At 36.6% G+C, this 26,554-nt stretch overlaps 1 protein-coding gene across 2 annotated transcripts in view; it reads right to left on the reverse strand.

Moving 5' to 3' along the window:
* Window positions 1–26,554, reverse strand: part of MEIKIN (meiotic kinetochore factor) — a 128,007-nt gene that overhangs the window by 34,919 nt on the left and 66,534 nt on the right. Inside the window, exons 10-11 of one of the 2 annotated variants that reach the window (XM_024247389.3) lie at window positions 20,263–20,343; window positions 15,376–15,495 (exon numbers count right to left, since the gene is read on the reverse strand). In XM_024247389.3, the coding sequence (XP_024103157.1) occupies window positions 15,376–15,495; window positions 20,263–20,343 (201 nt within the window). The remainder of the gene's footprint in view (window positions 1–15,375; window positions 15,496–20,262; window positions 20,344–26,554) is intronic. The other variant, XM_054555918.1, reaches the window with a different exon arrangement.

The following is a 26,554-nucleotide window of genomic DNA, read 5'->3' on the forward strand; positions in this document are numbered from 1 at the left end:
TCTTAAGTTCAGGGGTACAGGTAGAGGTTTGTTATTAGGTAAACGCATGTCATGGGGGTTTGTTGCACAGATTATTTTGTCATCCAGGTATTAGGCCTAGTACCTATTAGTTATTTTTCCTGATCCTCTCCCTCCTCCCACTCTCCACCCTTTAAAAGGCCCCTGTGTTGTTCCCCTGTATATGTCCATGTGTTCTTATCATTTAGCTCTCATTTGTAAGTGAGAATATGCCATATTTGGTTTTCTGTTCCTGTGTTAGGTTGCTAAGAATAATGGCCTCCAGCTCCATCCATGTTCCTGCAAAAGACATGATCTCATTCTTTTTTATGGCTGCATAGTATTCCATGGTATATATGTACCACATTTTCTTTGTCCAGTCTATCACTGATGGGCATTTAAGTCGACTCCATGTCCTTGCTATTGTGAGCAGTGCTGCAATGAACATACACATGCATGTGTCTTTATGGTAGAACAATTTATATTCCTTTGGGTACATACCCAATAATGAAATTGCTGGGTCGAATGCTAGCTCTGTTTTTAGCTGTTCGAGGAATTGCCATACTGCTTTCCACAATGGTTGAACTAATTTACACTCGCAATAACAGTGTATGACTGTTCCTTTTTCTCCACAACCTCATCAGCATCTGCTATTTTTTTACTTTTTAACAATTGCCATTCTAACTGGTGTGAGATGATATCTCATTGTGGTTTTAACTAGCATTTCTCTAATCATCAGTGATGTTGAGCTTTTTTTATATACGCTTTTTGGCCACATGTATGTCATCTTCTGGAAAGTGTCTGTGCATGTCCTTTGTCTACTTTTTAATGTTTTTTTTTCTTGTAAATCTGTTTCAGTTCCTTATAGATGCTGGATATTAGACCTTTGTTAGATGCATAGTTTGGGAAGATTTTCTCCCACTCTGTAGGTTGTCTGTTTACTCTATTGATAGTTTCTTTTGCCGTGGAGACAGTGTTTAGTTTCATTAGATCCTATTTGTCAATTTTTGCTTTCATTGCAATCGCTTTTGGCATCTTTGTCATGAAATCTTTGCCTGTTCCTATGTCTCCAGGATTTTCATAGTTTTGGGTTTTATATTTAGGCCTTCACTCCATCTCGAGTTGATTTTTACACATGGTGTAAGGAAGGGGTTCATTTTCAATCTTCTGCTTATGGCTAGCCAGTTATCCAAGCACCATTTATTGAATAGGGAGTCCTTTTTCCTTTGCTTGCTTTTCTCAGCTTTGTCCAAGATCAGATGATTGTAGGTGTGTGGCCTTATTTCTGAGCTCTCTATTCTGTTCCTTTGGTCTATTCATGCCAGTACAATGCTGTTTTGGTCACTATAGTCCTGTAGTATAGTTTGAAGTAAGGTAGTGTGATACTTCCCCCTTTGTTCTTCTTGCTTACAATTGCCTTGGCTATTCAGGATCTTTTATGTTTTCATACAAATTTTAAAATAGCTTCTAGTTCTGTGAAGAATATCATTGGTACTTTGATAGGAATAGCATTGAATCTATAAATTGCTTTGGGTACTATGGCCATGTTAACGATGTTGATTCTTTCTATTCATAAGCATGGGATGTGTTTCCATTTGTTTGTGTCATCTCTAATTTCTTTGAGCAGTGGTTTGTAGTTCTCTTCGTTGAGATCTTTTACCTCCCTAGTTAGCTGTATTCCTAGGTATTTTATTCTTTTTCTGGCAATTCTGAATAGAATTGTGTTTCTGATTTGGTTCTTGGCTTAACTGTAATTGGTGTATAGGAATCTTAGTTATTTTTGTACATTGATTTTGTCCTGAGAATTTGCTGAAGTTGTTTATTAGCTTAAGGAGCTTTCGGGCCAAGAATATGGAGTTTTCTAGATATATGATCATGTAGTCTGCAAACAGGAATAGTTTGACATCCTGTCTTCCTATTTCTATGCCCTTTATTTCCTTCTCTCACCTGATTGCTCTGGCCAAGATTCCTAATACTATATTAAAGAGGAATGGTGAGAGAAGGCATTCTTGTCTTTCTTGTGCTGGTTTTCAAGGGTATCACTTCTGTTTTTGCCTATTCATTATGATGTTGGCTGTGGGTTTGTCCTGGATGTCTCTTTTTGAGGTATATTCCTTCAATATCTAGTTTATTGATAATTTTAAACATGAAGTGGTGTTGAATTTTATCAAAAACCTCTTCTGCATCTATTGAGATAATAACGTGGCTTTTGTCTTTAGTTCTGTTTATGTGATGAATCACATTGATTTGCGTATACTGACTCAACTTTGCATCCCAGGGATAAAGCCTACTTAATTGTGGTGAATTAGCTTTTTGATGTGCTGCTGGAATTCAGTTTGCTCATATTTTGTTGAGGATTTTTGCATCAATGTTCATCAAGGATATTGGTCTGAAGTTTTCTTTTTTTGTTGTGTTTCTGCCAGGTTTTGGTATCAGGATGATGCAGGCCTCATAGAATAAGTTAGAGGGGAGTCCCTCATTTTCAATTTTTTTCGAATAATTTAAGTAGAAATGGTATTAGATCTTCTTTATACTTCTGGCATAATTTAGTTGAGAATCCTTCTGGTCCTGGGCTTTTTCTGGTTGGTAGGCTTTTTATTACTGATTCAGGAAATCATTATTCGTCTGTTCAGAGATTCAATTTCTTCCTGGTTCAGGAAGGTGTATGTGGGAGGGTGCATGTGTACAGGAATTTATCCATTTATTCCAGAATTTCTAGTTTGTGTACATAGAGGTTTTCATAATATTATCTGATGGTTATTTGCTTTTCTGTGGGGCCAGTGTTAATATCCCTTTTGTCACCTCTAATTGTGTTTATTTGGCTCTTCTCTCTTTTCTCTTTATTAGTTTAGCTAGCAGTCTATGCATTGTATTTTTTTTTTCCAAAAAACCAACCCCTGGATTTGTTGATCTTTTAAATGGTTTTTCATGACTCAATCTCCTTCAGTTCAGCTTTGATTCTGGTTGTTTCTTGCCTTCTGCTAACTTTGAGGTAGGTTTCCTCTTGGTTGTCTAGTTCTTTTAGTTGTGATGTTAGGTTGGTAATCTGAAATCTTTCTAATTTTTTGATGTGTTCATTCAGTGCTATAAATTCCCTCTTAACATTGCCTTAGTCATGTCCTAGAGACTCTGGCATGCTTTATCTTTGTTCTCATTAGTTTCAAAGAACTTCTTGATTTCTGCCTTTATTTCATTATTTACCCAAATGTCATTCAGGAACAGGTTATTCAATTCCATGTAATTGTATGGTTTTGAACTATTTTATTTGTCTTGAATTCTATTTTAATGGTGCTGTAGTCCAAACGATTGTTTGTTATGATTTCAGTTCTTTTGCATTTGCTGAGGAGTGCTTTACTTTAGATTATGTGATCAATTTTAGAGTATGTGACATGTGGTGATGAGAAGAATATATGTTTTGTTGTTTTGGGGTGGAGTGTTCTGTAGATACCTATCAGGTCCATTTGATCCAGTGCTGAGTTCAGGTCCTGAATATCTTTGTTAATTTTTTGCCTTGATGATCTGTCTAATACTGTCAGTGGGGTGTTGAAGTCTCTGACTATTATTGTGTGAAAGTCTAATTCTCTTTGAAGGTCTCTAACAACTTGCCTTATGAATCTGGGTGCTCCTCTGTTGGGTGCATGTATATTTAGAATAGTTAGATCTTCTTGTTGAATTGAACCCTTTACCATTATGTAATACCCTTCTTTGTCTTTTTTGATCTTTGTTTTAATATATGTTTTGTCAGAAACTTGGATTGCAACCCACGCTTTTTTCTGTTTTCCATTTGCTTCGTAGATTTTCCTCAATCCTTTTGTTTTCAGCCTATGTATGTCATTGCATGTGAGATGGGTCTCCTGAAGACAGCATACTGTTGGGTCTTGCTTCTCTATCCAGCTTGCCATTATGTGCCTTTTAATTGAGGTAGTTAACCTGTTTACATTCAAGGTTCATATTGAAATGTATGGATTTGATCCTGTCATCATAATGTTAGCTGGTTATTATTCAGACTTGTTTGTGTGGTTGCTTTATAGTGTCACTGGTCTGTGTACTTCAGTGTGTTTTCATAGTGGCTGGTAACAGTCTTTGCTTCCCATATTTAGTGCTTTCTTCAGAAGCTCTTGCCTCCTTCAAGTTACATCTGGTGATAAATTCCCTCTGGTGAAAACAAATTGCTTGTCTGAAAAAGATATTATTTCTCCTTCACTTATGAATCTTAGTTTGGCCTGATATGAAATTCTTGGTTGGAATTCACTTTCCTTAAGAATGTTGAATATTGGTCCCCAATCTCTTCTGCCTTTTAGGGTTTGTGCTGAGAGTTTCATTGTTAGATTGATGGGCTTCCCTTTGTGGGTGACCTGACCTTTTTCTCTAGCTGCCTTTAACCTTTTTTCTTTCATTTCAACCTTGGAGAACCTGATGATTATGGATCTCAGGGATATCTTCCTTGTGAAGTATCTTAGTAAGGTTCTCTGCATTTCCTGAATTAAAATGTTGGCCTCTCTAGCTAGGTTGGGGAAGTTATCATGAAAGATAAGTTTTCCAAGTTGCTTCCATTCTCCTCTATCAATGACATCAGTGTGTCATAGATTTGCTCTCTTACATAATCCCATATTTCTTGGAGGTTTTGTTCATTCTTTTTTCTCTATTCTTATCTGTCTTATTTCAGAAAGCCAGTCTTAAGCTCTGAGATTCTTTCCTCAGCCTGGTCTATTCTGCTATTAACACTTGTGATTGCATTATGAAATTCTTGTCGTGTGTTTCTCAGTGCTGTCAGGTCAATTACATTCTTTTCTATACTGGCTTTTTGTCTGTTAGCTCCTGTATCATTTTACTGTGATACTTAGCTTCCTTGGATTGGCTTTTAACGTACTCCTGCATCTCAATCATCTTCATTCTTATCCATATTCTGAACTCTATTTCTGTCATTTCAGCCATCTCTGCCACATTCAGAATGCTTTGTGGAGAGGTAGTGCTATCGTTTGGAGGAATAAAGGCACTCTGGCTTTTTGATTCATCAGTTTTCATGTGCTGGTTCTTTCTCATCTTTGTGGGCTGATATTCCTTCAGTTTTTGAAGTTGCTGTTCTTCAGATGGTTTTTTTTCTTTATCTTATTTGATGGCCTTGAAGGTTTGATTGTGGTATAAGGTGAGTTCAATTGACTGGCTTTGTTTCTGGGAGATTTTAGGGGGCCAAGTCTCAGCTCCCAACTCCTGAAATGCATGCTCTAACTCTGAGGGACTTGTATTGGGCCCCAACTTTGTTCTCTAGCTCCTCAAGGTTAGGAACCTACTGCACTGGGTGAGAGTGGTTGGGGGGGTGAGGTGCTCCCAGACTACTGGTCTCTACAATCCAATTGGTGGTGCCAGCCAAAGCATTTCATAGGTTGGTGGCAATGGGATCCATTCTCATTCTCATGTGCCAGCAGTAGCAGCAGTGTGGTGGGGCACACACTCATCAGCTACAGCAGGGTGCTAGTGGATCCTAGGGTGCCTGCCTCCCTATGGGCATTTACAGTCAGCAGTGGAGGCAGCACAGCTCTAGGGGATAGGAGGTTTCCACTGGTAACTGTGTGCACAGTTGTGGTAGTGGTGGTGTTAGCACAGGGGTGGGACACTAGTGGGTGCAGGTCTGAGTGTACCCTTTGTGCGCATTCAAGCAGGCAGGGGTATATGTCTGTTTCTATGCCAGTACCATACTGTTACACAAGTATAGACTACTATCGTTTTCAAATATAACTTGAAATTAGGAGGTGTGATGCCTCCAGCTTTGTTGTTTCTAAAGATTGCTTTGGCTATTTGAAATCTTTTGTGGTTCCATATGAATTTTAGGATTGTTTTTTCTATTTCTGTGAAAAATTACATGGGAATCGGGACAATGATTGTAATGAATCTGTACATCACTTTGACGTATGGACATTTTAACAATATTAATTCCTCCAATCAATGAAATGGTATATCATTACATTTATTTGTGCCTTCAATTTCTTTCATTAATGTCTTATAATTTTTAGTATATAGCTCTTTTGCCTCCTTGGTTGTATTTGTTCCTAAGGATATTATTTTCTTAATCTCTTTTTTGGAAGCTCATTGTTAGTGAATAAAGACAACTGATTTTTGTATATTGACTTTGTATCCTGTAATATGATATTGTTTATTAGTTCTAACAGTTTTCATTGAAGTCTTCAGTTTTTCTTTCATATGAAATCATGTCATCTACAGAGACAATTTAACTTCTTTTTTTTGAGACAGAGTCTCACTCTGTCTCCAGGCTGGAGTGCAGTGGCACGATCTCGGCTCACTGCAACCTCCACCTCACAGGTTCAGGGACTACAGGCGCATGCCATCACGCCCAACTAATTTTTGTATTTTTAGTAGAGATGGGGTTTCACCATGTTGGCCAGGATGATCTCAATCTCTTGACCTCGTGATCTGCCTGCATTGGTCTCCCAAAGTACTGGGATTACAGGTGTGAGCCACCTTGCCCAGCCAACATCTTCTTTTTCAATGTGGATGCTTTTTATTTCTTTTCATTGCCTAATTGCTCTGGCTCGGACTTCTAGTACTATGTTGAATAGAAGTAGCAAGAATGGGTACTGAGGTCTTGTTGCTTATCTTAGAAGAAACTTTCAGCTTTTTATCATTGAGTATATTAGTTGTGGGCTTATCATTAGTGGCTTTTATTGTGTTGAGGTACATTTCATCTATACCTAATTTGTTGAGAGTTTTTATCATTAACAATGTTGGATTTTGTCAATGGTTTTTATGCATTGATTGCAATGATATCATGTTTTTTCTTCTCTTGATGTTTTTCATTGTGATTTGTTGATTTTTTTTTTTTTTGCAATAGTGTGTGTTCATTCTTTTCTATTTATCTTTTGTGTATTTACTAAAGGATTGTTCTCTGTGGTTACCATAGGGCTCACATAAAACATCTTGTAGTTAGAACATTCTATTTTGAGCTGATAACAACTTAATTTCAATCACATACATTCTGTGCTTTTACTCTACCCTTCCACATTTTATGCTTTGGATATCATGCTTTACAAGATATTTTTATTTTGTGTATTCTTTAACAAATGATGGTAGCTCCAACCCCACATTTCCCCTCCACACTGCCCTAGTAGAGGTTTTCCATGAGGGCTCTGCCCCTGCAGCAGACTTCTGTCTGGATGTCCAGGTGTTTCCATACAGCCTCTGAAATCTAGGCAGAGGTTCCCAAACCTCAACTCTTGCCTTCTGTGCACCTGCAGGCCCAACACAATGTGGAAGCCACCAAGGTTTGGGGCTTACCCTCTTAAGCAATAACTTGAGCTGTACCTTGGCCCCTTTTGGCCATGGATGGAATTGGAGTGGCTGGGATGCAGGGCGCCATGTCCCAAGGCTGCACAGAGCAGCAAGGCCCTGGGCCTAGCCCAGAAAACCATTTTTCCCTCCCAGGCCTCCAGGCCTGTGATGGGAGTGGCTGTTGTGAAGGTCTCTGAAATTCTCTGTAGGTATTTTTCCCATTGTCTTGGATATTAACACAGCTCCTCTTTACTTATATAAATTTTTGCAGCTGGCTTGAATGTCTCCCATCAGAAAATGGGTTCTTCTTTTCTACCACCTGGTCAGGCTGCAAATTTTCCATACTTTTATGCTCTTCTTCCTTTTTAAATGTAAGTTCCAATTCAGACCACCTCTTTGTGAACACATGTAAACATAGGCTGTTAGAAGCAGCCAAGCCACATCTTGAATGCTTTGCTTAAAAATTTCTCCCACCAGATATCTTAAATTATTTCTCTCAAGTTCAAAGTTCCACAGATCTTTACAGCAGGAGCACAATGCTGCCAGTATAATTACTAAAGCATAGCAAGAGTAACCTTTACTCCAGTTCCCAATAAGTTCCTCAGCTCCATCTGAGACCTCATCAGCCTGGCCATCTCTGTCCATATCACTATCAGCATTTTGTTCAAAACCATTCAACAAGTCTCCAGGAAGTTCCAAACCTTCCCTCATGTTCCTGTCTTCTGAGCCCTCCAAACCGTTTCAGTCTCTGCCCATTAATCAGTTCCAAAGTTGCTATCATATTTTCAGGTACCTTTATAGCAATGCCCCATTTCTCTGATATCAATTTTCTGTATTAGTCTGTTCTCACATTGCTATAAATAACTACCTGAGACTGGGTAGTTTATAAAGAGAAGAGGTTTAATTGACTCACAGTTCCACAGGCTGTACAGGAGTTATGGCTGGGGAGGCCTCAGGAAACATGGTTATGGCAGAATGTGAGGTGGAAGCAAGCATATCTTCACATGGCAACAGGAGAAAAAGAAAAGGGAGAAGTGCCACACACTTTCAAACAACTAGATCTCGTGAGAATTCACTCACTGTCACAAGAACAGCAAGGGGGAAACTGCCCCCATGATTCAATCACCTCCCACTAGATCTCTCCCCCAACACTGGGAATTACAATTCAACAAGAGATTTGGGAGAGGACACAGAGCCAATCTATATGATTCCAGACTTATCCTTTCACCTAAAACAACAAAAATAAATCAGAAAAAATATATGAAACAACAGTTTTCAAGACACCGGACATCAGACATTGAAGGACAGTAATCTCCAAGAGATGGAAAACAAACAATATGAGTCTTACAATTTCCCCAACTTACTGCCTTGAGAGAATTTCTAGCCTGCAGTACAGGGAGGGAAAACTAAGCAGTACCCAGCAGACTGCCTGACTTGAGGAGATGCAGCTGAGTGTCTAGGGAAACCAAAATGACTTAGTTTATAGGGCGGAATACCAGAGAGGAGAGAGCTACATACAGAGAGAACTCCAGCAATATGCACACTGTTCAGTATGCAGTAGAGTACTGATCAGTACAAGCTTATGAAGAAACTATCTGAGGCCAGTAAAAGAACTATCTGAAAAGATTAGCAGAAATAGTGCTAATGCTTACACAATATTGGGAACAGTACCTGAAGATTTAATAGGCAAGAACCCTTTTTTTCCTCAATTTTTTTCTTTTCTCCTTTTAGGAGGTACACAATAATGGCTAAGACATTAAAAAACAACTGCATATACAAGGAAAGCTAGACAGTGACTGTGCATGTCTAGAGAAATATGCAAACCTCAGAAAAGACCTAAGAAGACCTTAAGTTTACACCTCAAGCTGACCTTTGCCATACAAGTAGCCTATGACAATGAAAACAAAAACAATTACAAAAGATGCCAAAGTTGGCTGGGTGTGGTGGCTCACGCCTATAATCCCAGCACTTTGGGAAGCCGAGGCAGGTGGATCATGAGGTCATGAGATCAAGACCATCCTAGCTAACACAGTGAAACCTCGTCTCTACTAAAAACACAAAAAATTAGCCAGGCATGGTGGTGGGCACCTGTAGTCCCAGCTACTCTGGACACTGAGGCAGGAGAATGGCATGAACCCGGGAGGCAGAGCTCGCAGTGAGCCGAGATGGCACCACTGCACTCCAGCCTGGGCGACAGAGAGAGGAGACTCCGTCTTAAAAAAAAAAAAAAAAAAAAAAAGATGGCAAAGTCTAAGAAGGGTGGAGAGACTCATTTCCACATTTACTACATTATTATATTCAAACATCCAGTTTTTAACAAAAAAAATCAAAAGGCATAAAAGAAACAGAAAAGTACGGTACATTCAAATGGAAAAGAAAATCAGCAGAAACTGCCTCTAAAAAGGAACTGATGATAAATGTATTCAAAAACTTTAAAACAATTCTCTTTAAAAGATGCTCAAAGAACTAAAGGAAGATGTGAAAAAAAGTCAAGAAAACTATGTATAAACAAAATTAAAATACCAATAAAAACAGAAAACCTCAAAAGAAGCGAAAAAAAAATCTACAGCTTAAAAGTACAATAACTGAAAGGAAAAATTCACTAGAAAGATCCAAGGGCATATTTAAGCAGGCAGAAGAATCTATAACTTGAAAATAGGACAACGAATTTATTTAGTCTGAAGAAAATAAATTTAAAAATTGAAGAAAAATGAACAGAGTGTAAGGGACCTGCGGGGCACCATCAAGCAAGCCTACATATATATTGTGAAAGTCCCAGAAGGAAAAGAATGAGAAAAGGGGGAAGAGAGAATATTAGAAGAAATAATGACTGAAATTTTCCAAATTTGATAAAAGATATAAACATCTAAGAAGCTCAACAAACTCCAAGTAAGATGAACCGAAAGACATCCACATTTATTATAATCAAACTTTAGAAAGAAAGACAAAGAATCCTGAAAGCAACAAGAGAAGTGACTTGTTGCACACAAGGGATCTTTATAAGATAATCAACAGATTTCTTGTCAGAAATGTTGCCTACCAGAAGGCAGTGGGCTGATAAATTCAAAGTGCTAAAAGAAAAATATCTGTGAACCAAATATCCTACATCCAGCAAAACTGTCCTTCAAAAATGAGGGAGAAATTAAGACATTCCCAGATAAACAAAGCTGAGGGAGGTAGTTACCACTAGATTTGCCCGGCAAGAAATGCTTAAGGGAGTCCTACAAGGTGAAATGAAAGGACACTAGACAGTACCTTGAAGTTGTATGAAGAAATGAAGATCTAAATAAAGGCAAATAGAAGGGGCAATTATAAAAGCTACTATTATTATAACAACAGTTTATAACTCTACTTCTTGTTTTCTATATGATTTAAGAGACTAATAAATTTAAAAAATAATTATTGGTATAAGAGCTAGTATTACTGTAACATTGGTTCGTAACTCACATTTTATTTTCATAATTTAAAAGACTGAAGTTTTAAAAAGTATTATTGACTTGGCATGGTGGCTGACACCTGTAATCTCAGCTGCAGGCAGATTGCTTAAGCCCAGGAGTTGGAGGCCAGCCTGACAAACATGACAAAACCCTGTCTCTACAAAAAAATACAAAAATTAGCTGGACATGGTTGTGCATGCCTGTAGTCCCACCTACTCAGGAAGCCAAACTGGGAGGATTGCTTGAGCCTGGGAGGTGGAGGTTGCAGTGAGTCATGATCGTGCCACTGCACTCAGCCTGGGCAATAGAATGAGTTTCCATCTCAAAAAAAATTATTAATTTATGTTTTAAGGCACATGATGTATAAAAATGTTAACATCATCATCTGAAAGGGGTGGAGGCAGAGATGTAAAGGGGCAAAGTTTTTGTATGTCATTGAAGTTAACCATAAATTCTAATTAGAGTATCATAACTTTAGACTGCTAAATAAATTCAAATTAGAGTATCATAACTTTAGACTGCTAAATAAACTCAGAGTATCATAACTTTAGACTGCTAAAGGTAATCCCTCTGGTAACCACAAAGAAAATAGCTATAGAATATACACAAAAGGAAATAAGAAATAAATTCAAATATTTCACTACAAAAAATCAATTAACTGCAAAAGAAGACAGTAATGTAGAAAGTGAAGGACAAAAAAAGATGAAGGCATATAGAGAACAATGAGCAAAATGACAAAAATAAGTCTGTCCTTATCAGTAAGTATTTTAAATAAACGAATTAAATTCTCCCATAGAAAAACTGGGATTGGCAAAATGGATAAAAAATATATGCTATATGTTGTTTATAAGAGACTCACTTTATATCCAAAGACATAAATAAATTAAAAGTGAAAGAACAGGAAAAGCTACTCCATGTAAATAGTAACAAAAGAGAGCAGGGGCAGCTATAATAATATCAGATAAAGTTTTAATCAAAAGGTTATAAGAGACAAAGATGAACATTATATATTAATAAAAGACTCAAGATAGCAAGAACATATAACAATTATAAACATTTACACAGTGAATGACAGACCATCAAAATATATGAAGTAAAAACTGACAGAACTGAAGGGGAAAATAGATAGTTCTATAATAATAGTTGAAGACTTCAATACCTCCATCTCAATAACTGATAGAATAACCAGACAGGAGAGAATACGAAAATAGGGGACTTAACACAATAAATCAATTACATGTAACATATATACAGAACAATATTTCAAATAACAGCATATATATTCTTCTCAAGTGCACTGGGATATTTTACAGGATAGACCATGTATCAGGCCATAAATTAAGTCTCAATATATTTTAAAAGATATATATCATACAAAGTATTTTTTCTGACCAAAATAGAATGAAGTCATTAAAAAAAACCAGAGTTTGTAAAACTGAAAAATTCAACAAACTGTGAAAATTAAACAACATACTCTTAAACACCAATGGGCCAAAGTAGAAATCACAGGGGAAATTAGAAAATACTTAGAGACAAATGAAAACAAAACCACAACATATCCAAACTTACGGGATTTAGTGAAAGCAGTGCTAAGAGGGAAATTTATGGCTATAAATGCTTAAATTGAAAAACAAGAAATGTCTCAAATCAACAACTTAACTTTACAACTTAAGGAACTAGAAAAGAAGAACCATCTAAACTCAAAGCTAGCAGAAAGATGGAAATAATAAAGATTAGAGTAGACAGAAACAAAATAGAGAATAGAAAAACATAAAGAAAATCAATCAAACCAAAATTGGTTCTTTGAAAATAGCAACAAAACTGGCAAACCTTTAATGAAAAAATACTAATAAAAAGGGAAAGAAGACTTAAATTACTAAAGTCAGAAATGAAAGTCGTGACATTACTGCCAATTCTACCAAAAAGAGAATTACAAAGAGAGTATTATGAACAATTGTATACCAACAAATTTGATAACCTAGATGAAATAAACAAATACCTATAAACACAAAGCCTCTCAATACTAAATCATGCAGAAATAGAAAACCAGAATATATCTACAGAACTAGTAGGGAGATTGAATCAGTAATGAAAAAAATCCCAACAAGGAAAAGCCCTGATTCTGATGGCTTCCCTGATGAATTCTACCAAACATTTAAAGAACTAATACCAATACTTCTCTAACTTTCCAAGAAGAGAAAGGAATGATTCATAACTCATTCTATGAGACCAACATTACCCAAAGTCAAACAAAATGTCTTTTCTGGACAATACATGAAAAGAAAACTACAGGCCAATATCCATTAGAACACTGAAGCAAAAATCCTCAACAAATTACTAGCAAACCAAATTCAGCAGCATATTAAAACAATTATAGGCCACAACTAAATGGGTTTTATTCATGGAATGCAAGGATGGTTCAACATACAAAAACCAATCAATGTTTCTGCTTAATTTGGTAAGACTTAAAAAAAATCAATCACTGTAACATACCACATATAGTAGAATGAAAGGGAAAAACATGTGATCTTCTCAATTGATGCCGAAAAAGCATTTGACAAAATTCAATACCATTTTATGATAAAAACAATAAACTAGGAATTGAAGGAAACTACTTTAACAAAATAAAAGCCATTGATATGGTTTGGATTTGTGTCCCTGCCCAAATCTCATGTGAAATTGTAATCCCCAATGTTGGAGGTGGGCCCTGGTGGGAGGTGACCGGATCATGGGAGTGGTACTTCACAGGGGTGGTCCCTAATTGTTTAGCACCATGCCCTTGTTGCTGTTCTAGTTGGGGAGTTATTGTGAGATCTTGTTGTTTAAAATGTGTGGCACCTCCCCATTTTCTCTCTTCCTCCTGCTCTGGCCATGTCAGATGCCTTGCTCCCCTTTTGCCTTTCACCATAATTGGAAGTTTCTTGAGGCTTCCCCAGTAGCAGGTGCCAGAATCATGCTTCCTATACAGCTTGAGGAACCATAAGCAACCTCTTTTCTTTATATAAAGAAAACTCTTTTCTTTATATAAAGAAAACTCTTTTCTTTATATAAAGAAAACTCTTTTCTTTATAAATTACCCAGTCTCAGGTATTTCTTTATAGCAATGTGAAAATGAACTAATACAGCCATATATGAAAGCCCACAGTAAACATCACATTCAATGGTGAAAGATGGAAAGCTTTTCCTCTAAAATGAAGAAAAAGGCAAGGATGCCTGCATTTTCAACATACTACTGATAGTTCTAGCCAGAGCAATTAGGCAATTAGGAAAAGAAATAAAAGGCATCCAAATTGTAAAGCAAGAAGTAAAATTATCTCTGTTCACAGATAACATGGTATCACTGTAGAAGACCCTAAAGATTGAATTAAAAATTATTAGAATAAACGAATTCAGCAAATTAACAGGACACAAAGTCAATACACAAAAATCAGGTGAATTTCTACACACTAACATAAGCAATTTGAAAAGAAATTACAGTTCAATTCATAATAGCATCCAAAAGAATATTTAGGAATTAACCAAATAAGTCAAAGACCTACACAATGAAAACTATAAAACATTGGTAAAATAAATTAAAGAAAACACAAATAAATTAAAACACATCCCATGTTTATGGATTGGAAGATGCAATACCATTAAGATGCCATTACTACCTAGGGTGATCTACAGATTCCATTCAATCTCTATCAAAACTCCAATGATGTTTTTTGCAGAAACAGAAAAACCCACTTTAAAATTCACATGGAATCTCAAGGGATCCTGAATAGTAAAAACAAAAATGAAAAAGAAGAACAAAGCTGGAGGACTCACACTTCCTGATTTCAAAATGAACGAAGCTACAGTAATCAAAGCCATATGGTACTAACATAAAGACAGACATATAGATCAATGGAATAGAGAACCCAGGAATAAACCCTCACATATATGGTTAAATGATTTTTGGCAAGGGGGCCAGACCATTCAACGGGGGAAAGGACGATTTCTTCAACAAATGATGCTGAGAAAACTGGATATCTACATGCAAAAGAATGAAGTTGGACCCTTACCTAATACCATACACAAAAATTAACTCAAAATGGATCAATGACCTAAATACAAGACCTAAAACAAAAAAAAAATTTGAAGAAAATACAGGGCAATAGCCTGGGCACTATAACAAAACCAAGTCTCTACAAAAAATACAAAACATTAGCTGGGCATGGTGGTGTACGCCTTCAGTCCTAGCTACTTGAGAGGCTGAGATGAGAGAATCACCTAAATCCTGGAAGTCAAGGCTGCAGTGAGTCTGTGAGCCTTGATTGCACCCTGGCACTCCAGCATACAGGACAGAGTGAGACTCTGTCAAAAAAAGAAAGAAAAGAAGAGAAAAGGCAAAAAGCTTTAGACATTTGATTTGGCTGTGATTTCTGGCACAGGACACCAAAGGAATGAGCAACAAAAGAAAAATAGACAAACTGTACTTCATAAAAAATATAAAATTTTGAGCATCAAGTACCCTAACCAAAGTGTAAAAAGGCAACCCGCAGAATAGGAGAAAATATTTGCAAATTATATTTCTCATGAGTTAAGAGATTTCTTATAGCACCTCATATACAAAGTATCTAATGTAACAGTAATTATTTCCTTTAGTAATTGAAGGAAAAATGGAAAATACTACCTCATTTGAAGAATTTTCCTGCAAACTTGACACAGGAACAATTTCATTTGAATTAACATAATTGCTGACATTTGGAAATAGTTCTTCAAAAGATGCTTTTTGCACTGAGGACAAATCAATCTATAAAAGAATACATTATTCTTTTGTAGAAGTTAAACATTGCAAAAGCAATGATTTTCAAGTAATTAAAGAAAAGTTGAAAGCATTTTCCTGTAAACTTGACACAGGAACAATTTCATCTGAATAAACGTAATTACTGACATTTGGAAATAACTCTTCAAAAGATGCATGTTTAGAGACAAATCAATCTGTAAAATGGGTTATAACATTCTTTCACTTTAAAGTAATTTTTTAATTAGGAATTTTTGTTTGCTATGATACACCAGAGATTTTTAAATCACTATCTCTAACATAGAACTCTCTCCTAAGTGCCATATCCATTTCTCTATCAGGTTACTGAAATCATCACACATTTCTGTACCAAATTAAAAATTTCCAGAAAAGATGACTGATTGATTTAGAGATGATTTAAGGTGTGCAGTATGCACGTAGGTTATATGCAAAAAAACAATACTATGCCATTTTATATCAGGAACTTTAGCATCCACATATTTTGGTATCTTTGAGAAGTCCTGGAACCAATTCCCCATGGATACTGAGGGATGACTGTATATAGTTAAGACAACTGAAAACACATGTTTAAGAAACACTTGTCAACAAATGTTCATAACAGTATTATTCATAATAGATAATAAATGGAAATAAATGCCCATAAATGGAATTGATAAACAAAATATGGTATATGTATATAATGGAGTATAATTCAGTTGATTTGGTTTGGCTGTGTCTCTACCCAAATCTCACCTTGAATTGTAATCCCCATAATCCCCATAGGTCGAGGGAGGGACCCTGTGGGAGGTGATTGAATCAGGGGGGTGGTTTTCTCCATACTGTTCTGATGATAATGACTGAGTTCTCCTGAGATATGATGGTTTTATAAGGTAGTTTTCCCTGCTCTTCCATGCTCTCTCTCCTCTGTTGCCATGTAAGACAGGCCTCTTCCCCTTCCGCCATGATTGTAAGTTTCCTGAGGCCTCCCCACCCATGCGGAACTGTGAGCCAATTAAACCTCTTTTCTTTATAAGTTACCCAGTCTTGGGTATGTCTTTATAGCAGTGTGGAAACAGACTAATACATTGGTCATAAAAAAGGAATGCAGTACTGATACCTGCTATAACATAGATGAATTTTTAAAACATCATGCTAAGTGAAAGAAACCAGGCACAAAACGCCACATGTTATATGATCTCATTTATATGAAATACTCAGAAAGAGCAAACCTATAGAGACAGAAACTAAATCAGTAGTTTCTTGGGACTGGAGGGTGGGATGGGGGGATGAGGGCTGACTATTAATGAATAGGGTGATGAAAATGTTCTTAAATAGGATCGTGATGATAGCTGCACAGTTTGTAATTATGCTAAAAACCACTGAATTATACACTTTAGTATACTGAGTTTTATAAAATGTACATTGTACCTCAATTTTAAAAATATGTTGATATTTGTAAAATAGTCACTAAATTAGTTTTGCCACGAAAAAATCATTTTGGTACATTTATTATTCATCAATACATTTTAACTCCAAATATCAACCAAGAATGAATAAAAAATGAGACACTCATTTTCTGGAAAAAGTATTGATTTTTGGGCCACTGGAAAGACTGTGAGCAGAGTACTAACAAAATCCTTTCTCCCATCATGAGCATCTCTTGGTTAAATCTGTAACTCTTTTCCCCTAGGAACCTGATAAGTGTAAGAATGTCAACTGTGTTACTAGGTAACACTGCTTATGGTAAAAATAATGTCTGATTGGAAAAATGTATCTCTAGGAGGAACTATAAATGCACTATAAATAAATAAATACTGCACTATAAAAGCTAAAATATTTTGGGTTTCCCTGAGTGCAGGGACATTGTAATTACACATGGCCTTTGTGGAGACCACGGATGTTATGCATAAGTGCTGTTAAAAAAGATACTGGATTTCATCTCCTTGTGCCTGAGCAGTCCCCACACTGCTATGTAAGCTGCTGCATGGACCTCTGTGAGGATTGCTGACACTGAAGAGGAACATTGGATATTTGACTGAAGACTTGATGACATTGGATTTGATAATGATTTCTTGGATATGACATCAAAAGAACAGGTGAGAAAAGAAAAAGACAAATTTTACTATGACAAAATAAAAAACATTTGTGCATCAAAGGACACTATCAACACAGTGAAAAGGCAACCCATGGAAGGGGGCAAATTATTTGTAAATCATATGTTGGGTAATGGGTTAATATCCCAGATATATGAAGAACTCCTACAACTCAACAATTAAAAATTCAAAAATAAACAAAGGACTTGAATAGATATTTTCCCAAATAAGATATACAAATAGCTAATTAACACATTAAAAGATGCTCGATGTCATCCTTATTAGGGAAATACAAATCAAAACCACAATGAGATACCACCTCACATCCATAAGAATGACTATTACAAAAAAGAAAATAACAAGTGCTGGCAAGGAAGTAGAGAAACTGGAACCCTTGTGCATTTTGCTAGTGGGAATGTAAAATGGTACAGCTACTAAGGAAAACAGTGTGGTGGTTCCTCAAAAAGAAAAATTGAATTACAACAATATCTCCTGGATAATATCCAATATGCTCTAGCAATTCCACTTCTAGATACATACCCAAAAGAATTGAAAGCAGGGACTCAAACATATATTTGTACACCCATGTTCATAGCAGCATTATTCACAATTGTCAAAAGGCGGAAGCAACCCAATTGTCCATCAATAGATGAATGGATAAACAAAATGTGTCATATACATACAATGGAGTATCAATTCATCCTTAAAAATAAAATTCTGATGCATGCTGTAACATAGATGAATCTGAAGATGCCATGCTAAGTGACATAAACTAGTCACAAAGGACAAATACTGTATGGTTCCACTTGTATGAGGTACCTAGAGTAGTCAAATTAATAGAAACAGAAAGTAAAATGGTGGTTTCCAGGGGTGGGGTAGGGAGGAGCAGGAAGTTACTGTTTAATGCATATGGAATTTCAGTTTTGCAAGATGAAAAAAGTTCTAGAGATGAATAGTGGTGATGGTTGCATAATGATGTGAATGAATATACTTCAACTGTACACTTAAAAATGGTTAAAATTCTAAATATTATGTTATATATATTTCACCACAATTTTTTTTTTTTTTTTTTTTTTTTTTTCTTTTTTTTTTTTTTTTTTTCATGACATTGATATTGACAATGATTTATTGGATATGACACCAAAAGCTTAAGGCAACAAAAGCAAAAAAAAAACACGTGGGACTGCACTGGACTAAAAATCTTCAGCATAGCAAAAGAAACAATCAACAAAATGAAAGATATCCTAAGGAGTCTGAAAACAAATTCACAAATTAGATATGCAATAAAAAGTTAATATTCTAATTATATAGGAAACTCATGCAACTCATTAGCGAAAAAACATATAACCCTGTTAAAAATGAGCAAAGAACCTAAAAAGACAATTTCCCAAGAAGACATACAAATAACCAATATGCAAAAGTGCTTAACAACACTAATTATCAGGGAAATGCAAACCAAAACCAGAATCAGCTATCACCTCATGCTCATTAGGATATCTATTATCAAAAAGTCAAGAGACAACAAGTGTTGCTGAGGTTGTAGAGAAAAGGGAACCCTAGTATTCTGTTGGTGTAAATGTAAACTTGCACAGCCATTATGCAAAACAGTATGGAGATTTCTTAAAAAATTAAAAATGGAACTACCATATGTCCAGCAATCTCTCTTCTGGGTATATACACAAAGGAAATGAAATCAGTACCTCAAAAAAAATTCCGTGCTCCCATGTTCCTTGCAGCATTACTCACAATGGTCAAGATGTAGACACAACCCAAGTTTCCTTTGATAGATGAATGGATAAAGGCATTGTGACACACACATATGTATATTAGGATATATATATAGATATATATATATATATCCTAATAATGTCCTTCAGGTTCATTCGTGCTGTCACAAATTTCAGGCTCCCATCTTTTCTAAGACTGAACAACCCCACTCGGTGTGTGTGTATAAATATATAGGTGCAGTGGCTCACACCTGTAATCCCAGTACTTTGGGAGGCTGAGGTGGGTGGATCACCTGAGGTCAGGAGTTCGAGACCAGCCTGGCCAACATGATGAAACCCCTCCTCCCCTACTAAAAATACAAAAAATTATCCGGGCATGGTGGTGGGCACCTGTAATCCCAGCCACTGGGAAGGCTAAAGCAGAAGAATTGCTTGAATCTGGGAAGCAGAGGTTGCAGTGAGCGGAGATTGCACCACTGCACTCCAGCGTGGGCGACAGATTGAGACTCCGTCTCAAAAAAAAAAAAAAAAAAAAATATATATATATATATAAATGGTGTGTGTGTATATATATTGTGTGTGTATTATACATATATTGTGTGTATATATACATTGGGGGTGTGTATATGTGTGTGTGTATATATACATGTATAAATGTGTGTGTGTATATGTTTATACATATATATGTATAAATATACTATGATTTCACCACAATTTTTAAAACTGAAAGGAAAAAACGGAAGAATCCTGGTTGTTGCTGCAGTACTCTAATTTTTCCTTCTCTCTGGCATGTATAGTAGTATACAGAGTACTTTCATTGAAAGTGTGCTTAAGCAACAGAAAAACACAGATATTATTCTCCATAGGCAATATTCCCCTGATATGAGAAAAATAGAAGAATGGGGAGAGGAGGAGCCAGAAAACAGATACTACAAGTGCCAAATGCTAATACTTACCACAAAACCAGCAGTCTCTGAAGATGGAGTACTTGTTAAAAGGCCTCTGTTTTTCTTACCAGGAGTACTGGAATTTGTTTTCTATAAATGTTTTTATAAAACAGGGATTGAATAGCAGAAAGAAATAAACTATTTTAGTACAGTAAAACTACAATTTAAAGTTAGTTGACTAGATCATAATGTACAGTACTAAGAAAATCCTTAATCTGTTCATTAAATTTTAAACCACTTCACAGGAAACTAAAGAATTTTCTCACTTGAGCTAGATCAAACAACGTCCAAGAGAACTCTATATGGCATAGCAACTATATGAGAATACCTTGGTTGAAATGAATACCTTGGTTGAAATTACTATTAATTTAGAAAGAAAAGCTAATTAGAGTGTTGAGTTAGGCAATGGAGCTTCAGTTATCTTTGTTAACTACTAAGAAAGGTATTTTACTTTCAGCATTTAATTCTTAGTATATTATTGTACTTTTCGTGGAAAGAGATTATAAGTTATTTCTGGAGCTGTGAAATATATGTAGCAAGCATAATTGGTTTAAAATATATAACGTTAAATGTATATAGATACTTTCATTTATGGAACATCAAAGTTAAAGAAATTATAAAGTAGGATGTAGGCTCATTTTCTACTTCTTGAAGATACAAAGAGGCAGACAGACAGACAGGTAGACAAAGCAAGAAAGAGTAAAAGACAGAGTGAGGAGAGAAACAGACAAGATACAAGACCTAAAGAAAGTGACAGAAAGCGAGGAAGGGACAGGCCAAAAGAGAGAGAGGGAGGAAGGGAGAAGAGGGGAATGGAGAGGAGATGAAGGAAGAGGTAGACAAGAGGAGAGGAGGTAGGAGAGGAAGAATGAAAAGCAAAAGACAAAGAAGGAGAGAAAAAGAGGAAGACCAAGAGAAGGAGAGAGGAAAAAAGAGAAAGACAGAGAAGACAGAGACCAACATAGATTGTGAGCAGAGATTGAGAGAGAGAGAGACAGAGAAGGACAGTGAGAGAGATCAAGACAGAGACCAAGGAAAAGAGACAGAGCTTGAGACTGCGAGAGAGAGAAAATCCAGGATAGCAAAAGCAAAGAAACCGGTAGAAAGGTAGAGTAGAAAGTAAGAGTGATAGAGAGTCAAACAGACAGAGACAGGCAGCTTTATTTCTAGAAATCAGCTGCCTTTTCAGCCTTTAGACTCCATGAAGCAACCATATCCTTCTGATAAATGTTCTTTTTGAATAGGTGTCTCTTGTAAGATGTCAAGTCTGGAATCTTACTTTCACCCTTTCTTTCCCTTCTGGCTTAAAAGCTTTTAAACTGATTGTTGGTACAAGACATAATCTGGAATAGTTTATTAGGAAAATTTTTGTCAGAAATGTTTATGGGTATATTTACAATAAAATGAACACATCAGCCTCTAACTTACTAGCCATATTTAATTTTCACATTTGAACAATGAAGGTTATTCTATTTCTAGGGACTGTGATGCAAGGGTTACAAATAATATATGTAAAGAGAACCTATGGTGTCTGGAGAGTAGGAGCTACTCAATGATAACTATTATCATCATCACTGTGGCAGTCCTGAAGGTCCTCTGCTCAGGTTTCTTTGAACAAAGAACCAGCTGTTCCAGTGCAAGGAGTGTAGTTAGCTGATAGCCCCCAAGTACATCTTTAGAGTATGCTTCAGCTTTCATGCTGAGGCCGCCATCTTTTCAAGCAGCCCCCAGCCAATGTCTGGGCATAACAGCCCAACACAAGACTTTCATAATAGACAATCTTTGCTCCAGAACTCCCCATTGTTGAGAGCTTCTGTCAGATCTGCATTGAAGACTAAGGCTATCCCTGCATAATCCTGCTTCTTCCCTGCCTTCCTTCCTTAGTCATTACCCCCTGATGTTTGAACTCTTTATACTGTCTGAGTATCTGCTTCCCAGAGGTCTCATTTAACATAATTGTCAACTATCAGTCCAATTTTAAAACAACAGCTTGTACGTAGCTGTAAGTATATAGCTTCCCTACATTTTTTCTTAGATTTGTTAAAATATATATATATATATATATATATTTCTAAATCTTCCCAATCAGTACATATTTATAGTCTTTTCAAAAAATATTAGTTAATAAAAGACTAGTTCTTATCAATGCAGGTTTTGGGGACTGAGGCAGCAGAACTAAACTGTTCTACCTGCTATTACTTTCTTTTTTTTTTTATTTATTTATTTTTATTATACTTTAAGTTTTAGGGTACATGTACACAACATGCAGGTTAGTTACATATGTATACATGTGCCATGTTGGTGTGCTGCACCCATGAACTCGTCATTTAACAAAAAAGCAGACCTATAGTGGGAAGATGGAAACTTGACTTTTAGATGAGAGTTTAACTGAAAATTTGTATCTCTATGTTCAGAATCTTTTTTTTTTTTATACTTTTAAGTTTTAGGGTACATGTGCACAATGTGCAGGTTAGTTACATACGTATACATGTGCCATGTTGGTGTGCTGCACCCATTAACTCGTCATTTAGCATTAGCTATATCTCCTAATGCTATCCCTCCCCCTTCCCCCTACCCCACAACAGTCCCCAGAGTGTGATGTTCCCCTTCCTGTGTCCATGTGTTCTCATTGTTCAATTCCCACCTATGAGTGAGAACATGTGGTGTTTGGTTTCTGGTCCTTGTGATAGTTTACTGAGAATGATGATTTCCAATTTCATCCATGTCCCTACAAAGGACATGAACTCATCCTTTTTTATGGCTGCATAGTATTCCATGGTGTATATGTGCCATATTTTCTTAATCCAGTCTATCATTGTTGGACATTTCGGTTGGTTCCAAGTCTTTGCTATTGTGAATAGTGCCGCAATAAACATACATGTGCATGTGTCTTTATAGCAGCATGATTTATAGTCCTTTGGGTATATAGCCAGTTATGGGATGGCAGGGTCAAATGGTATTTCTAGTTCTAGATCCCTGAGGAATCGCCACACTGCATCAACTGACGAGCAAAATAACCAGCTAACATCATAATGACAGGATCAAATTCACACATAACAATATTAACTTTAAATGTAAATGGACTAAATGCTCCAATTAAAAGACACAGACTGGCAAACTGGATAAAGAGCCAAGACCCATCAGTGTGCTGTATTCAGGAAACCCATCTCACATGCAGAGACACACATAGGCTCAAAATAAAAGGATGGAGGAAGATCTACCACGCAAATGGAAAACAAAAAAAGGCAGGGGTTGCAATCCTAGTCTCTGATAAAACAGACTTTAAACCAACAAAGATCAAAAGAGACAAAGAAGGCCATTACACAACGATAAAGGGATCAATTCAACGAGAAGAGCTAACTATCCTAAATATATATGCACCCAATACAGGAGCACCCAGATTCATAAAGCAAGTCCTGAGTGACCTACAAAGAGACTTAGACTCCCACACAATAATAATGGGAGACTTTAACACCCCACTGTCAACATTAGACAGATCAACACGACAGAAAGTTAACAAGGATACCCAGGAATTGAACCCAGCTCTGCACCAAGCAGACCTAATAGACATCTACAGAACTCTCCACCCCAAATCAACAGAATATACATTTTTTTCAGCACCACACCACACCTATTCCAAAATTGACCACATAGTTGGAAGTAAAGCTCTCCTCAGCAAATGTAAAAGATCAGAAATTATAACAAACTGTCTCTCAGACCACAGTGCAATCAAACTAGAACTCAGGATTAAGAAACTCACTCAAAACCGCTCAACTACATGGAAACTGAACAACCTGCTCCTGAATGACTACTGGGTACATAACGAAATGAAGGCAGAAATAAAGGTGTTCTTTAAAACAATGAGAACAAAGACACAATGTACCAGAATCTCTGGGACACATTCAAAGCAGTGTGTAGAGGGAAATTTATAGCACTAAATGCCCACAAGAGAAAGCAGGAAAGATCCAAAATTGACACCCTAACATCACAATTAAAAGAACTAGAAAAGCAAGAGCAAACACATTCAAAAGCTAGCAGAAGGCAAGAAATAACTAAAATCAGAGCAGAACTGAAGGAAATAGAGACACAGAAAACCCTTCATAAAATTAATGAATCCAGGAGCTGGTTTTTTGAAAGGATCAACAAAATTGATAGACCGCTAGCAAGACCAATAAAAAAAAAAGAGAGAAGAATCAAATAGATGCAACAAAAAATGATAAAGGGGATATCACCACCGATCCCACAGAAATACAAACTACCATCAGAGAATACTACAAACACCTCTACACAAATAAACTAGAAAATCTAGAAGAAATGGATAAATTCCTGGACACATACACGCTCCCAAGACTAAACCAGGAAGAAGTTGAATCTCTGTGTAGACCAATAACAGGTTCTGAAATTGAGGCAATAATTAATAGCTTACCAACCAAAAAGAGTCCAGGACCAGATGGATTCACAGCCGAATTCTACCAGAGGTATAAGGAGGAACTGGTACCATTCGTTCTGAAACTATTCCAATCAATAGAAAAAGAGGGAATCCTCCCTAACTCATTTTCTGAGGCCAGCATCATCCTGATACCAAAGCCGGGCAGAGACACAACCAAAAAAGAGAATTTTAGACCAATATCCTTGATGAACATTGATGCAAACATCCTCAATAAAATACTGGCAAACCGAGTCCAGCAACACATCAAAAAGCTTATCCACCATGATCAAGTGGGCTTCATCCCTGGGATGCAAGCCTCGTTCAACATACGCAAATCAATAAATGTAATCCAGCATATAAACAGAACCAAAGACAAATACCACATGATTATCTCAATAGATGCAGAAAAGGCCTTTGACAAAATTCAACAACCCTTCATGCTAAAAACTCTCAATAAATTAGGTATTCATGGGACGTATCTCAAAATAATAAAAGCTATCTATGACAAACCCACAGCCAATATCATACTGAATGGGAAAAACTGGAAGCATTCCCTTTGAAAACTGGCACAAGACAGGGATGCCCTCTCTCACCACTCCTATTCAACATAGTGTTGGAAGTTCTGGCCACGGCAATCAGGCAGGAGAAGGAAATAAAGGGTATTCAATTAGGAAAAGAGGAAATCAAATTGTCCCTGTTTGCAGATGACATGATTGTATATCTAGAAAACCCCATTGTCTCAGGCCAAAATCTCCTTAAGCTGATAAGCAACTTCAGCAAAGTCTCAGGATACAAAATCAATGTACAAACATCACAAGCATTCTTATACACCAATAACAGACAAACAGAGAGACAAATCATGAGTGAACTCCCATTCACAACTGCTTCAAAGAGAATAAAATACTTAGGAATCCAACTTACAAGGGACGTGAAGGACCTCTTCAAGGAGAACTATAAACCACTGCTCAATGAAATAAAAGAGGATACAAACAAATGGAAGAACATTCCATGCTCATGGGTAGGAAGAATCAATATCGTGAAAATGGCCATACTGCCCCAGGTAATTTATAGATTCAATGCCATCCCCATCAAGCTACCAATGACTTTCTTCACAGAATTGGAAAAAACTACTTTAAAGTTCATATGGAACCAGAAAAGAGCCCACATCGCCAAGTCAATCCTAAGCCAAAAGAACAAAGCTGGAGGCATCACGCTATCTGACTTCAAACTATACTACAAGGCTACAGTAACCAAAACAGCATGGTACTGGTACCAAAACAGAGATATAGATCAATGGAACAGAACAGAGCCCCCAGAAATAATGCTGCATATCTACAACTATCTGATCTTTGACAAACCTGAGAAAAACAAGCAATGGGGAAAGGATTCCCTATTTAATAAATGGTGCTGGGAAAACTGGCTAGCCATATGTAGAAAGCTAAGAGTGGATCCCTTCCTTACACCTTATAAAAAAATTAATTCAAGATGGATTAAAGACTTAAACGTTAGACCTAAAACCATAAAAACCCTAGAAGAAAACCTAGGCAATACCATTCAGGACATAGGCATGGGCAAGGACTTCATGTCTAAAACACCAAAAGCAATGGCAACAAAAGCCAAAATTGACAAATGGGATCTAATTAAACTAAAGAGCTTCTGCACAGCAAAAGAAACTACCATCAGAGTGAACAGGCAACCTACAGAATGGGAGAAAATTTTTGCAACCTACTCATCTGACAAAGGGCTAATATCCAGAATCTACAATGAACTCAAACAAATTTACAAGAAAAACACAAACAACCCCATCAAAAAGTGGGCGAAGGATATGAACAGGCACTTCTCAAAAGAAGACATTTGTGCAGCCAAAAAACA

This window comes from Pongo abelii, chromosome 4, assembly GCF_028885655.2.
Source record: "Pongo abelii isolate AG06213 chromosome 4, NHGRI_mPonAbe1-v2.0_pri, whole genome shotgun sequence".
In the NCBI taxonomy this organism is placed as follows: domain Eukaryota; kingdom Metazoa; phylum Chordata; class Mammalia; order Primates; family Hominidae; genus Pongo; species Pongo abelii.